Here is a 15638-nt window from a genome sequence, read left to right as displayed (position 1 = left end):
GGCCTCCCTGATCTAGCCCCAGCTTATCCTGCCCACTGCTGCCTACTCATGTAGCCCCAGTTTGTGCCTGGCCCTCACCACCTTAATGTCATGTGAAGAAAATGGTTAGGGCAGCAGGTAGAAAGGAATTGCCCCAAACAGTATGGAGGGGCCATCGTGACAGCTTGGCCCAGGTCCTGAGAATCCAGGGGAAGTCTGAGCCAAGCCCCAAGCCTCCTAGGACAACTGGCACAGACCTGGTGCCAGGCTTTAAATCTACTCCAGAGGGCAGGAATACTTTCCTATTGCATCCTAAGAGTGGCCAGCAAAGCCCTAGTGACGGGAAGAAATGGCCATGCTTAGTATTTTCCCCTATGTATCTTCTCCACTGGATACATCTCAGTACATCCTTCCTCCTGGTAGTTCTAGGAAGGAAGCCTGGTGATCCCATGACTGGTTTTTGTTTTGGAGTTTTGGAGTTTTAGTTCTGAGACGAGGTTTCTCTCTGTATAGCCCTGGCTGTCCTGGACTCACTTTGTGGATAAGCTGGCCTCAAACTCAGAGATCCGCCTGCCTCTGCCTCCCAAGTGCTGGGATTAAAAGCTGCCACCACCTGGCCAGTTTTGTTTTTTTAAATCTCTTTCTACATTTCCAATATTTGGGAACAGAACTAAATTCCCAGTAGTGTTTCCTGTTACAGTTGAAGACCATGAATAGTAAACAAGTAAGGGGGACTTTGGCCTCCTGGGGCTGCTGCTTCAGGGAAGGAAGAGCCAGCCACCTGACATACTGAGGGCAGCCTTCACCCCTCCTACCGGAGCCCACCTCAGGGAAGTCAGCCCTGGTCATCAGTGTCATCTAGAAAGATGGTACCTTTGGGAAGTTTTGTTTGCTTTTGGCTTTTTGAGTAGGGTCTCAAGTCTTCGCCCCCAACTCAAAGCCAGATGTTTGCTCCCCTTCCTGTGTGTCTGAACCCCCCACCTCTGCTGCTCAGGAAGCCCCTGTTAAGCCAGCCAGCCACATCAGGTGGAGCGCTGCCCGCTGTGGATGGGAGTGGCCTTGGGTCAGGTCCCTGGGAAGGCAGCTTGGTTGGGTATATCTAGAGCTCCACCCTGCAAACGGGAGGTGGTGCTAGGAATGCTGCAAGGTGATCCTGGGGTGCCCCGTGCTGCCAGCCATTGTCTGTCCTTGACCTAGACGGCCTGGCACTGGAGACAAAAGAGGGAGTGCCTCAGGTCTGGTGAGATACGGTCTTTGCCAAGTTGGGTGTGGTGGGACATACCTTCCTCAGGAGGCTGAAACTGGATAATCCCGTGATTTTATCCTGAGAACCATAGCAAGAACTCCTTCTTAAAGAGATAGAAAAGAGGAGTCCCCGGCCCAGGAGCAGCTCTGTGGAGGCTTAGGTGGGACAGTTCCATGGCACTCAGGGTCTTGGCTATTCCTGGCAGGGGTGGGTTGACAGCTGGTCAGACGGTGCACCTGAGTGAGCAGGAGGGCGGAGAGACTGAGCGGGACTCCACCTGCAAGGCCACGGTGCAGAAGGTGGGAGATAGATCCTACCTGGAAGGGCAGGTGCAGCTGTTGTCCCGAGCCCATGCCTTGTGCCCAGCAGGAAGATATGGTACCCTCATGTTCTCTGCCTGCTCGGTCATAGTTGACAGTTTTGGTGGTTCTCACTCTGGTTGTAATCACCATTCCTGTGAGCCAGAGGAGGGATAGGAACCCTCACACATAAGCCCAGTCCTGACAGCCATGGTGGTGGCTTACCTTGGTCTAAGAGTTATGCCCTGTGAGTGGCTTAGAACACAGACAGTCTCTCACTCTCTGGCTAGTCAGGTCCCTCAAGATTCCTAGCCAGGTTTCCCACAGATTGTCACTCAGGACAGAAGGACATGGCACCAGCCCACGAAGACCAAGGAGGGTCCTGATTACGGCCCTGGCTATGTCAGGCCCTGCTGCACACACACACATACAGTCTACTTAAGGTGTGATACATTTCCTGAAATTACCTGCCTGTGCTTTGCTGGTCCCTGGCTCCTGTGGAGATGGAGCGCCACCGTGTCCCACTGTCCGCCACATTCCCCTGTTACAGGTCCTAGGGCATCATCGGGGCCTGCAAGGCCTGGCACAGAAACTTGGTTCTGGGGAACGGGACTTGCTCCAGGGAATGGGAATGTTACCTATAATTGGCCTGTGTCTCCATAGAGGGAGAAGAGGTGTCAGGAGTGACAGAGGGCACCAGCTTTCCACCCCAAGAACCACGGCACAGTCACCAGATGAAAATGGCTGCCGCTGCACCCCTGACTGAGCAGCACTGCTGGCCACTGGAGGCTATTTGCCAGCCAGGAGCTGAGCCCACCTGCAGCCAAGGTAAGGCAGCTAGAGGCAGCCCAGCACCAGCTCGCTCCCACTAGGCTGTGCAGATGACAGCTGTAGGTGAACTGGCTGGGCAGACCAAGGGCAGACAGGGAGTACAGAGCACATGGGGGAATGAGGATGAGCCTGGACCATCAGCAGGACCCAAAGCCTCATTTCACCCCAGCTCCACAGAAGGGTCCTGCGGAGTGGAGCCTTTCTTAAGCCTGTGGTACTACAGAGCCCAGAGGGGCAGTACTGTGTGGGGAGGAGTCTGTGCCCTGTCACTGAGGTGTCCCTGTGGGCACTGAGACAGCACAGACATACCCTCCCTTATTCCTACCAGCCACTCTACAGTTAGGCCCCCCGAGACCTCTTGGCCAGGTCTCCTACAGACCACTCAAGAGGGAAGGACATGGCGCCAGCCCACAAAGACCAGGCAGGGCTCTGGGTAAGCTCCCACTCCTTTTAAAGAGATGAGGCTGAAAGAATGTGGAGCCATGCCAAGACAGCTGGCTGCTCCCAGTTCATGCAGCTCCCAGGAGGCTGCCAGGTTCCAGATCTGCAGTCTGCCATGGCCCTGACTGCCTCCAGGAGACACAGCTCCTTACTCATCCCACAGTAAAAGAAAAGTGTGTACTAGGGCCAGCCTGTAACCCCTACTTGAAATAGAATAGTTCAGAAGATACACATTGTGTGTTGTTTTGGTGCTGGGGACCCTTCAGAATCCTGAGAAATCTCAGAGAGCCACTAGAATCCACTGACTCCTGTGAGCCCAGGCTGCGCCTAGTTGCAGGTACAAGCCTAGCATTCCGAGGTCTGCAACAGAGGTGAGCCTGAGACACTGACAGTCAACATAGGCAGGCCAGAAAGACATCCATGGTGTGGGCCCTTTTGACTTCCTGTAGAAGAAACAGTTCTTAGCAGAGAAGACATAGGCAGACTGAGGAGGCTAAGGGAACCCAATCTCTGAGGTCTCTCAACAGCCACCAGCACGAAGGTCCCCAGCAGTGGAAGTACCCAGACACCTGAAAGCCATCAAGGCAAAACTGAGTCCAGCAGGGCCAAATCCCGCCTCCTGCCCAACATGCCAAAGCTGGTGATCCCCTCGGCCACCACCAAGTTCCCTCCTGAGATCACCGTCACACCACCTACCCCTACCCTGCTTTCCCCGAAGGGCAGCATCTCGGAGGAGACCAAGCAGAAGCTGAAGGTAACCATGGGCATCAGGCAAGGGGTGGGGGTGGGGGAGTGGTCTGGAAAGGAGATTGAGTTACTGGGAGACTTGGAAGGGCCCGGGTTACTACGGGCCCTAGGTGAGAGTTTGGGTTAATGTCGAGAGGTTCAGAGTAAGGCCAGTCACTCCTGACCACGTCCTGCTCTGTGTGCAGTCAGCCATCCTGTCCGCCCAATCCGCTGCCAATGTGAGGAAGGAGAGCCTGTGCCAGCCAGCCCTGGAGGTTCTGGAGACATCCAGCCAGGAGTCCTCATTGGAGAGTGAGACAGATGAGGATGACGACTTTATGGACGTATGAAGGGCTCCACCCAGAGGCCTGCAGCCACAGCAGGGCAACAGTAAGACCTGGGATCCCTTTGTCCAGACCCTGGGCAAGGCCAGAAGCCTATGTGAGATTTCCTGAGGTCTCCTAAGCCTGCCCAGCCCCCTCCTTACAGCATCCTGCCCAGGTTCAGGCTGTCCACACACAGTGTGTTGGTCCAGAGGAAGATAAGCCTTGTCTTAGGCACTGGTTGTGGTCTGCACAGCAGGGATGGCACTTCTTTTTTAATGAAATACTGACTTTCTTAACAAGCCCACGCCCGGCTGACCAGGCCCACAGTTCAGTGCCCAGGCGGGCCAGCTTGCGTTCTGGTAGAAACGTCATCAGGAGCCTAGCTCACCCCACACCCTTTTTTTTGTCATTGTTGCTTCTTTTTCTAATAAAGGTGTAAAATGGTCTCTGCCTCTTTGTTTATCCTGGGGGATGGTTACTGCTGCAGGGATATGCTCCCTGCCCTGGGGGATGACTATTCAGAATACCACTGGGCTCCACTGGGTAAGGATGGACCTGTGTCTGAGAGGACATTGGGTTTCCTAGAGCTCCTGTACTGTAAGTGGGAAGTCACAAAGAAGGCAGAGCCTAGGTGATGCCAGGAATTAGCAGAAGGGCACCATGGGAAAGAGCAGCTCAGGAGGGAGGCTTACTTTATCATAGTTCCTGACAGGACCAGCTACACAAGTGTGGTGCCCAGGACAAAACACATGTGGGCTGCTGGTTTAAAAGTAAGATTTGGGGGCTGGAGAGCTGACTCAGTCCTTAAGAGCACTTGATGCTCTGCCAGAGGACCTGAATCTAATCTCCAGTGCACATGCATGTATACACACACACACACACCAGTCCACATCCAGCTCTTAACTCCAGTTCCAGGAGAGCCAGTGCTTCCTCCTGGCTTTTGCAGGTGCTGCACACATGTAATGTACAGACAGACATGCAGCAAAACAAAGACGTAAGGTTTGAGGAGAAATCAAATTTCTCGGCATCCTGGGTGAGGTGACAGGCATGTGCCACACACTTGACTGACAATCAGAACAGTAAGTCATGACCCGGGCCCTTCCTGGGCTCCACATCATTTGTCTTGGAAATACTTCCAAGAGCCCCATACCTGCCTGCCGTGACTGTCACCCACAGCACTTCAGAGCCCCATTTGTCTCTCCTTGCAAAGGAGACCAGAAAGAAGACAAGTCTCAAGTCCATACGACTTTGTGCCTTTATGGACTAGGCACATGCCCTCAATGGAGAAGAAAGAATTCAGTGACTAGACCTAATCCAAGGCCTTGGATTAGAAGCATGGTAACCGCCGGGCGGTGGTGGCGCACGCCTTTAATACCAGCACTTGGGAGGCAGAGGCAGGGGGATTTCTGAGTTCGAGGCCAGCCTGGTCTACAGAGTGGGTTCCAGGACAGCCAGGGCTACACAGAGAAACCCTGTCTCGAAAAACCAAAAAAAAAAAAAAAAAAAAAAAAAAAAAAAAAGAAAAAAAGAAAGCATGGCAACCCAGGATGCGTCCTCACCAGGGTGTACACACAGAAGAACCCATCCGGAGCCCCTTGTGGCTCAGTAGGCTTGCTTTCCTCTGGAAGGTGGTGACATCTCACCCAATATGCCTATGGGGTTGCAGGTATAATAGGGACAGGATTACTTTAGAGTAGCCTGTTTCCCACTTCTTACACCCCAGGTTTCCTTCGACACTCATAGGAGACATGGTGACCTCAGACACTCATGGGAGACACGGTGACATCCAGCCTCAACTGGTTCTGGGTAGTCATACTAAGCTAGAGGGGACTAGGCCCATAATAACAATGGGCTGGCTGAGACCCAGGATCAGAGGAGGATCACAGATCAGATGGCTTCGGTTCACAAGCCAGCCAGTTTCTCCCCTGGCTAGAAAAACTACAGCTTCCCCATCATGATGTCTAGCCCAAGTGACAAGCCCTGAGTAGGAGTCCCAGGTTTGGGGGCCTTCATGTGCCACCCTAGTATCAAGGTCTCCCAGAAGCCACTAATTGGTCTCCACCAGGCTCCTTCCCCCTGTGCAGAAACTTGGAGAGGGAACCCTCCACAGGATTTGTTAGCTCCCCAACTGACAACGCTGGAGCTAGGCTAGCCTCAGCTCTGGGTTCCTCCATCCAGGTAGTAACTCTGAAGCTGGCTATTAATCAGAAATGAGCCGGTCTCAAGTCCATGCCATGTGCTTGCACTCTAAACAGATTAACTCGCGCTCCACCTCCGCCTGTCAGGCTGAGTGTGTATTAGCAACACCTCCCTAGGGGAAGAGGTCCAGGTCTGTCCTGAGGGGATCAGGACTGCGTCACCCACCCAGCAGAAACCTCGTACACAAGACTGGACTGTGACCCCAGGGTCTGGGTCTGAGCTGTCTCACCATCTGGCTTGTCATGTGCCAAAGGTCTTAGCATCTGGACGCTCCAGCCCCTCGTTCTCACACAGGGTCCCAAGGCTGTGATGATGGGACAAGAATGTGCTAACTAGGCACATGGGGGGGCCTGCGGGTCTCTATGGACACCTGTGGACTTTGAGAGGGGGCGGGGAGGGGAGGGGAGGGAAGGGGAGGAGTGGTGCCGCAGAACGCTGGGCGGGGCCAGCAGGCGGGGCTTGCCCCAGCCGGGAGAGAGCCTGTCCTGAAATCTCTGAGCCACTGTGCTGCCTGCTGGTTGCAGACACAGCGCACACCATGAAGCTGGCCTTCCTACCTTGGATTTTGATGCTGTTCTCGACAATCCCAGGCCCCAGGCTCACAACAGGTATGCACCACTTTGCCCTTCTGACCCCTCCCTGTTCATCTGCCTGATCAGCCAGGCCCTAAGCAGACACCCTTCTGGGCTCAGCATCTGTCCATCTGGTAGTCCATCTGTGACTGTGCTGGGGAGTACCGGGAAGAAATTGTGAACCAAGCCCATCCTGCACTCACATAATAGCCTGGGAGGGAATCCAGGAAGACCAAAGAGCCTGCGCCCCAAGCCTCCGTGAAGGGTGCAATCACAGGGAACCCCTGCTTCTTGTCTGTCGCTATGCTGGTCCTTAACAGCTCAACCAAGAAAGTCTAGCAAGAAGGATGAGCTTAGAGCCATGGCCTTTCCCTGAGCTGAGCTGAGAGTTAACCAGCCTACAGTCTCCTGCTTCGCCCGCCCTGTCACCACCCTTCTGGTACTTTATCTCACGGCATCTTGAAGCATCTTCCCACAACCCCTTGCAGTCATTAAATCTTAGCCAATAAATATTTATGGCTGCTCTTGGGTACAAGCTTAGTGAAGTGGCCCAGTGGCTTAGACCGCAGCCTGGCTTCTGGTAGATCTCCATCAAGGGTCTGGGGGGAAAGGTGTGGTCTGGCCGGGGGACTTGTTCCCCACCCCAGTCTTCACCTTTCAGCTCTAGGGCTGAAATACAACCCTGGCACAAGATCTCCACAGCCCACAGAGGAAGTGTGCTCATCAGTTGGGCCTAGACAGGATGTCCACAGCTCCTATGGGGTACTCCCAACTACACTGCGCTAGAGTCCCCACTGGAATGTCCTTCCTGTCCCTAAAAAGGGAGTATCCTGTCTACCTTCTCAGAGGGTGGGGCTCTCTGGGATTCCACTGTGTCTCACCCCGAGAAAGAGATGGGACAAGCTCAACCCAGATACCATTCCCTCCTGGGCCTTCTATAGGACTCTTAGTGACTGGGCCCCCCCCCCCCCAAGCCTCAGAGAGCAAGAGGACCCTTTTTTCTTTAGCTGTGAGAACCCATGTAGCCACTCCGTTACCTATGCTAAAATGGAGCCCGGCCCACAGACCCAGTGACTTTCCACTGTGTCGTTTGGTAGCCAGAGCCATTCCTGGTCAGCCTCGCGGACGCTTCTCACGGACTCCAGGGGAAACAGGCCCTGTTTGTAGGGCAGCTGACCCCAGTACACGGGACTTTCTTCTCCAGGTGCCCAGGAGAGCTGTTCCCTGCGCTGTGGGGTACAGGATGGACTCTGTTCCTGTCACCCAACCTGCTCGGGCCTTGGCACCTGCTGTGAAGACTTTCTGAACTACTGCCTAGAGATATCACCCTCCTCGGGCTCCATGATGGGCGGCAAAGACTTCGTGGTGCAACATTTAAAGTGGACTACCCCTACTGATGGTGTCATCTGCAGGTGGGGGGGGACGACGAAGACCTAAGCAGCTGGGTCATTAGGGCTCCTACATGCTTAATCTCATACATAGAGTCAGTTTGGAGGTAGCGCCCTGGGAGAACACGGGCATACCTAGCCTAACCTGCTTCCTGAGGAACAATGTAGGTCTCCATAGCTTTTGGCTCAGGCTGCCTCCACCATCTCTGTCTCTCAGGTTTAAGGAGAGTATCCAGACCCTTGGCTATGTCGACAGCTTGAAGCAAGTGCACTGTATATCACCCTTGCTCTACGAAAGCGGCCGTATTCCCTTCAACATATCTATGGACAATGGCCGTTCCTTCCCTCACGCAGGCACTTGGCTAGCTGGTGAGCCTTCACTCTGTCAAGCCAGTCTAGGCTGTTAGGTTCATAAACTCCACCCTCCCTGGACCCTGGTTCCTATTTGCAACCCAAGGCCACGGGACTTTCCCTAACACTAATCCGTGTGCATTGATACTAGACCCAGTCTGCCTACCTGTCCCTCTGGCTGAACCAGTCCCTTGGGCAAGGGTTGCTGTCAATTTATTACTCCACCCCTGACATCTAGACCAGAGGCCCAGCCCACAAGGAGTTGGAGCCATGGGGGTCCTCATCAGGTTGCTTCAGATCCAGCCTCCTGATGGTCCCTCAGCAAGGGCCTGGGGAAGGGCCGGATGAAAGGCGTCATCTAGCCTGGGATCTGTTCTGCAGGCCAGGTCTTCATCTCTCTCCGCTATGGTATCTTCCTGCCAAGGGACCCTGAGGGAGACTATCACCTAACTGTGGTTTGTCTGTCTCTTGGAGGTTCTCAGAACCCTCCAGGTCTCTGGTGCGCCATTAAGTCCTCACTCGTTCCTTACGGGCTCCCCCCTCTCCAGCCCATCCCTACAAAGTGTCCGAGTCTGAGAAGAGCCAGCTGGTGAATGAGACCCATTGGCAATATTATGGCACTTCAGACACCAGGGGAAACCTCAGCCTTACCTGGAACACTTCAGCGCTACCCATGCCGGCCGTCACCATTGAGCTGTGGGGCTATGAGGAGACAGGTGGGGCCTGCCAAGGGGTTTGGTGGAGGTGCTTGGAACGTTTGGACCCTCAGATGTGAGAAAAGGAGTCTCAGGCGGGGATGGAGGAAGGGGTATGGAGAGGAAGAAGGGATTTAAGGCTGGTAGTGTAGATCAAGGAGGGGTCTGCAGCTACACACAAACGGCAGTAACTTCTGGCATGCATGGTGGGCCCCAGAGACAGTGGGAGTGTTGGACGCCGTGACCTTTGAGTAGATGGTGTGTAGTGAACGCAGAAGCAGCCACCTCAACCCCACCTCCTCTGAGCCTGACAGGGACCAGGGCCAGTGATTCAAGCATGTCCCCACTGGTCACACAAGCCAGGGACCCTGCTGAAGCATCAGAACGTGACAGTCCACGGGGTGGGGTGGGGAGCATTTATTGCTTTCTTTCCATCATTCAGTGCTAGACAGTGAGGGAAGGAAGGGGGTCCTTGGAGGACTGGCCAAGGTTTTCTCTTCCTCTAGGGAAACCCTACTCTGAGAACTGGACAGCAAAGTGGTCCTATCTGTACCCTTTGGCTACCAACGTCCCCAATACCGGTTTCTTTACTTTCACCCCCAAACCTGCATCACCTCAGTACCAGAGGTGGAAAGTGGGTGCTCTGAGGATCAGCAGCAGCCACAACTATCCAGGAAAACAGTAAGGGCCTCAGCCGATGATACACTGGATCATCTGCCTGCAGACTGCCCCGGGGATGAGGGCCAGATGCTTAGCAGCCAGGCCCATTAGCTGGTACATCATTTCTACTGCAGGGATGTGCTGGCACTCTGGACCAATGATCACGCACTGGCCTGGCACCTGGGTGATGACTTCCGGGAAGACTCTGTAGCCTGGGCCCGTGCACAATGCCTAGCCTGGGAGGCATTAGAAGACCAACTACCCAACTTCCTGACGGAACTGCCAGACTGCCCCTGCACACTGGCCCAGGCCAGGGCTGATTCTGGACGCTTCTTTGTAAGCCCCTGAACCCATTTTGGGCCCCTAGAGAGCGGGAGGAGGACAGAAGGGGCCAGCCTTCCTGACTAAGTTAGAGAGAGGCCACCAGGAGGTAGGGTGGGATCAAAAGATCTCCTTGGGGTTGGTTCTGGGGAGGGAAGGAGGGAGGGAGGAAGGGAGGGAATACAGAGCCCAGGTGACAGGCCCTGGATATTCTGCAGACTGACTATGGTTGTGACATTGAACATGGCAGCGTATGCACCTACCACCCAGGGGCTGTGCACTGTGTGCGCTCTGTGCAAGCCAGGTGAGCATCCCGACCAGGGATAAGGGATGGGCAGGGCTTAAGGGAAGTTGCCAACAGTGGCCCTGATCTGCTCTTACCCTAGCCCCAGGTATGGCTCAGGCCAGCAGTGCTGCTACACAGCGGCAGGCACGCAGCTCCTGACCTCAGACTCGACAAGTGGCAGCACCCCTGATCGCGGCCATGACTGGGGCGCACCCCCATACCGCACTCCTCCCCGCGTGCCCGGCATGTCTCATTGGCTCTATGACGTCATCAGTTTCTATTACTGCTGTCTTTGGGCTCCTGAGTGTTCCCGCTATATGAAGCGGCGGCCCTCCAGTGACTGCCGCAGCTACAGACCCCCTCGCCTGGGTGGGTGCTGTCCTGGGTACTTGACCACAGAGGGAGGGGTCATGCCTGGGTGGGAAAGGCCAAAGAAATCTATCTGATCCTTGGCTTTTGCTTCAGCCTCTGCCTTCGGGGACCCCCATTTTGTCACCTTCGATGGCACCAGCTTCTCGTTCAGTGGGAATGGCGAGTATGTGCTATTGGAGGCCTCAATGAGTGATCTGAGTGTGCAGGGACGGGCCCAGCCTGGGAAAATGCCCAATGGTGAGCCAGGGCCCCATAGTCTTTACACTGGGAGTGGCACTGCTGGGTCATCCAGGGTAGTAGACAAGAGTCCAAAGAACCCATTCTGAACCCACCACCTAGGCACCCAGGCCCGTGGCACAGGGCTGACTGCAGTGGCTGTCCAAGAAGATGGCTCAGATGTGGTAGAGGTGCGGTTAGCTGGCAGGTCCCAGGCCTTGGAAGTGCTGCTGAATTACAAAGTGCTCAGCTTCACTGAACAAAATTGGATGGACCTGAAGGGTAAGTGACACGGCCAAGTAGGACCAGCAGGTTACCCGTGGCTTTCATGCTGTTCCTAGTCCTGTCTGTAGGCTGTGGTAGACTCTGGCTCGAATACAAAGGCAAAGGTTCTTGGGCCTTGCAGAAGCCAAGACCCACAAGGCCAGGTCGGGGAATTTGCACCGTTTGTGACTGTTTTAGGCCAATGAAGGCGGTTGCTCTGCCTGAGGTCTGTTCTCATACCTTCATATCCACGGGAGTTCCTGTTATAACCACAGGGCCTACACAGAGTCCTGAAAGACCAAGGGCCAGCAGCTAGTCCTCCGAGTAGCCCACAGACACCTAAAGATGACAATGATAGAAAAGTGGCTGCTAGGAGCCACAGTATAGCTTCCAACTCCCTCAACACCTGGTGAGGATGGATGGGAGTATCTTATACAAAGACCTTCAAGAGGGACCACAGCAGGCCAGGCTGCTGTAGCCTCATCAGGGATTGACCCTGACATATAGCCTCAACATGGAAGAGACGGAATCCCTGCAGGGAGATAGCCATGAGACCATTGGGAGACCACTAGGAGTCTGGGTGCATGCAGACGTGAGTTGGGAGTGCTAGCATGTCACAGTCAGCAGATAGGTGCATCCTCCTAATTCCTTACATGTATCCTCTACCCTACCTCAGGGCTGTATCAAGGGTTGCGGGGGCAGAACACAGGGCCCAAGAGAGTAACCCTAAGCCGTCTCTACTTGTGGTCAGGCATGTTCCTGTCCGTGGCCTCTCAGGACAAGGTGTCAATCATGTTGTCGTCGGGAGCTGGCCTCGAGGTCAGTGTACAAGGTCCTTTTCTGAGTGTGAGCATCCTGCTGCCTGAGAAGTTTCTGACCCACACCCGTGGTCTCCTGGGAACACTCAACAATAACCCCGAGGATGACTTCACCCTGCGCAATGGACAGGTCCTGCCCTCGAATGCCAGTGCTCGGCAGGTGTTCCAGTTTGGAGCCGACTGTGAGTGACCCAGGGCAGGGAGGGTGAAAAGGGTGACAATGGGTCAAGGAGAGGAACTTGTCTGTGGCAGGGAACTGTGCCCACACAAGGCTGACACCTGTCTCCCCAGGGGCTGTCACCAGCAACTCTTCCCTGTTTACCTATGACTCTTGGCTTCTGGTCAACCAATTTATGAACCAACAACACAAGCACGACCACAACTTCACACCGCTCTTCCCTGATGAGATCCCACTCAGCCCCAGCCAGGCAGAAGATGTGACCAGACTGTGTGAGAATGACCGTTTCTGCGTCCTTGACGTGATAAGCACAGGGGACCCGAGTGTGGGCAATGCCACCCGGATCGCTCACCAGCTGCACCAGGATCGTCTGAAGAGCCTGCAGCCTGGTAGGGGGTGGGAAGGGGCTCAAGGGGTGGACCTCTCAGATCACCTAGCCACGTTCAGTGGCCTACAGTTCAGGCCTGTCCTCTATGCTCTGCCTATACCAGTGGTATCCTGTGGCTGGCTACCCCCACCTGTGAATGGGCACAAGGAAGGCTCGAGGTACCTGGAAGGATCCATTGTCCGATTCAGCTGCAACAATGGCTACAGCTTGGCAGGGCCAGAGAGTAGCACCTGCCAGGCCGATGGAAAATGGTCTACGCCTACCCCAGAGTGTCAGCCAGGTGAGCCGCCCCTCCCGTCTTGCCTCTCTGCACACCTGTGTCTCTTTGGCCTTTGTCACCGCTTTTTATCTCTGGCAGGGCGGAGCTACACCGTGTTACTAAGTATCATCTTCGGAGGCCTGGCCATAGTGGCCCTGATCTCCATCATCTACATGCTGTTACATCGGCATAGGAAGAGCAACATGTAAGACCCTACCTGTGTGAGGACATCACCCAAGATGTCCCCTCCCCCAACCCCTGCCCCTCTTTAGCTTTCTTAGGACCTAGAAGCAGTTGGCGGGACTCCTGTGCCACTCTAAACCTATCTCTGTTGTAGGAACACGTGGAGCTCACAGCCCTGAGACCAGAGCTCACTTGACTGACGGCATCGGCCGTGTGCTCGCCAAGACCCAGCCTCCCCAGGAGAAGCGCAAAGAACATGTACCCTAGTCCTATGAATGTCACATCTAGTATCTGTGCCTTTAACACTATGGACCTGTGCCTAGCCTGTCCTTCTGATTTGAGACATGATACCGGAGAGTCTTAACCCCTGAACCCCGCTCCCAACACTCCTCCATCAGTAACCTGCACTTCATTGTCTATCGGTTATGGCTCTAATTCCTCCGACTTGAGGGATGGCCTTCTTGTCCCATCCAAGAACTGGAGTACCTATGTCCCAAGCCCAGAAGTTCCTGCGTTGGAAGCTTACATTTCAGTCCCTCACATCCCAAAGCCTGATAAACTGAGACCTGGTGCCTGCCTTCCCGTGAGGGCCCCGTAGCTAAGCTGCCTTGATTCCTGCCCCATGGCCCAACTTGAGAGCTCAGGTTGGCCCAGTCCCAGTGAAGAGTGGCCTCAGGGCCAGAGCAGGGAGAAAGAGAACTGTTCAGCGGAGAAGTGACATCTTTTGTACACCAGGCTTCTGCTCTAACCTCTTCTCTAGCTACTCAGGAACACCCTTCCTGAAAACAAGCTCATGTTACATCTTTCCTGGTTCCTGTCTGCTTGTGTTTCCCCCACTGCTCCATAATTGTCTGGGAGGTCACCCACTAACAGTATCAGAGTCTGAGCCCCGCCTACTTCCTCTGCTCCTGCTTCCCATGGGTTAGTCTCTCCTGAGCTTTCCCACAGAGAAGGTGGGGTTAGGAAGAATGGTGAGACCCAATGGGAAGGCCAATGCCTGCAAAAGGCTCAATGGGGCTGTCACATGTCCGTAGCTTAGGAGATGAAAGAGACAGGTGCCCTCTGGCTAGTCCTACCTCCTCCCCAGACCCGGTGACACTGTTTCAATTGTTTATGAGCTGCTGGGATGCACGCAGGATCCCACTCTGGTGTTTCCTGAGAAAAAATGATACCTTGCACAACCCTGGCGTGAGCTCCAAACCATACCCAGATGCTCTTACTCTAAGGGCCATGTCTAACTTCTCAGATGGGCACAGAATTAAGCCTCATTTATTTGACCTAGACTGACTCTCCTGGAAGCACAGATCAGTAGGCAGCAGAAAGACCAGCGAGGCCCAAAGTTCTCCTTTGTGGAAAGTCCCCTGAATGAAGGCTGTGAAGGGTCTAGGCAGAGTAGGGTAGGGTCAGAATTGTACCTTATAACTCAGACAGGAAGTGCAGCAGAGCTCCACCTACTGAATCCGAATCCAGTAGGGAAGTTTCTGTGGAAACTTACTGTGTTCTGCAATTCCAGGGGCAGCCACACGGGGGCAGAAGAGAGCAGGAACTGGATAGCCCTTGCTTGTTTGGCCAAGGTTTCTGCACACCCCATACCTCATATCCCCTAGACTCAGAAGTCTCAGAAAGGTTGTATGGGTTTGTCCAGCCGAAGAGGAGTCCAGACTTCTCTTATTATCTTTACCCTTAGCCAGAAGTCCTAGCAAGAAATGGAAGCGCTGAAAAGCAGGGACAGGTCCCTCTGAGGATTCCCAGAAAGAACTGCACGATGGGGCACATTATGTGTAAATGACTGGTAACTACAGAATAGAGCTCCCAGAACGTTAGAGGAGGGAGTGGCCTCAGAGGTTCTGACTTCCCAAACCTCACCCCCAGTCTTATTTCTTCTTTTTCTTTAGGTTTGCAGCTCAAGGTAGGGTAGGACTGAGGGTTTCTGTCTTGGCTGTTCGTTTGGTACTTTCCTCTCCGATGAGGTAAAGCAGGGCTTGTCTGCCATTGCTTGAGTTCCCAGAGGGTCCCTGAGCCAAGTTAAGCCATGCCAGGCGCTTGGCAATGAGTGGGAAGCTAGCCTCTTAGACAGGGCGAGAAGCTGCAGGTCTGTCAGAATAGCCCAGGAAGTCTACACCAGGACCACAGGAGTTCTAAGGCGAGTGTGGCAGCAGGACAATAGTTTCAGCTACTCCTGCTCTTGTCACCCCAAGGATAACTTTGGAAACCTTGCCAACCTGTGTCCCAACCAGGTCCCATCATGGACCCCAGCCATTCTGTAGATCTCAAAAAAAAAACCAAGAAATAAACTTTGCTCGTGATCCAGCCACAATGCGTTAGAGCAGGCATTTATTGCATCAGAGGGTCCCTCTAATGATAAATGAGAATGTGGTGGTCCTTGCCTCTGGCCGCAACTCTTGGGGAGCTGAATTTCTGTTCTGAACAACCAGAGTGAGGCTCTGTAAAAATAAATATTTTTGAGACCCTCTTACTATGTAGCTTCAGCTAGCCCAAAGCTTGCTACGGAAACCAGGCTGGCCTAGAACTCACAGAGTTCCACTGGCCTCCCATTCCTGAGCACTGGGATTGCATTTGCTCACAGCTACACCAGGCTTTAAAAATGTATTAAACACCAGAAACCAACCTCCTTAGAGC

At 54.1% G+C, this 15638-nt stretch overlaps 2 protein-coding genes across 8 annotated transcripts in view; both read left to right on the top strand.

The window, feature by feature from the left end:
- The window catches only part of Cabin1 (calcineurin binding protein 1), a 127090-nt gene extending 122797 nt beyond the window's left edge, over window positions 1–4293 (top strand). For 6 of the 7 annotated variants that reach the window (XM_076917151.1, XM_034523787.2, XM_034523785.2 and 3 more), the window contains 3 exons: window positions 2188–2352; window positions 3312–3550; window positions 3729–4293. In XM_076917151.1, coding sequence (XP_076773266.1) covers window positions 2188–2352; window positions 3312–3550; window positions 3729–3872 — 548 coding nt within the window. In that variant the 3' untranslated portion in view covers window positions 3873–4293. The remainder of the gene's footprint in view (window positions 1–2187; window positions 2353–3311; window positions 3551–3728) is intronic. The other variant, XM_034523786.1, reaches the window with a different exon arrangement.
- Window positions 4294–6498: 2205 nt separating this feature from the next.
- Window positions 6499–13803, top strand: Susd2 (sushi domain containing 2). The gene is made up of 15 exons (XM_034523790.2): window positions 6499–6655; window positions 7824–8031; window positions 8225–8376; window positions 8907–9074; window positions 9560–9734; window positions 9848–10049; window positions 10253–10338; window positions 10421–10689; window positions 10786–10929; window positions 11032–11190; window positions 11924–12172; window positions 12282–12557; window positions 12660–12836; window positions 12915–13020; window positions 13153–13803. Exons 1-15 carry the CDS (start codon window positions 6586–6588, stop codon window positions 13175–13177), a joined length of 2466 nt encoding a protein of 821 aa, XP_034379681.1. The 5' UTR covers window positions 6499–6585; the 3' UTR covers window positions 13178–13803.
- Window positions 13804–15638: the final 1835 nt, after the last annotated feature.

The sequence above is a fragment of the Arvicanthis niloticus genome, chromosome 20, assembly GCF_011762505.2.
Source record: "Arvicanthis niloticus isolate mArvNil1 chromosome 20, mArvNil1.pat.X, whole genome shotgun sequence".
NCBI classification, from domain to species: domain Eukaryota; kingdom Metazoa; phylum Chordata; class Mammalia; order Rodentia; family Muridae; genus Arvicanthis; species Arvicanthis niloticus.
Note: the sequence above shows the minus strand (reverse complement) of the source record. Positions and strands in the feature narration are given on the sequence as shown.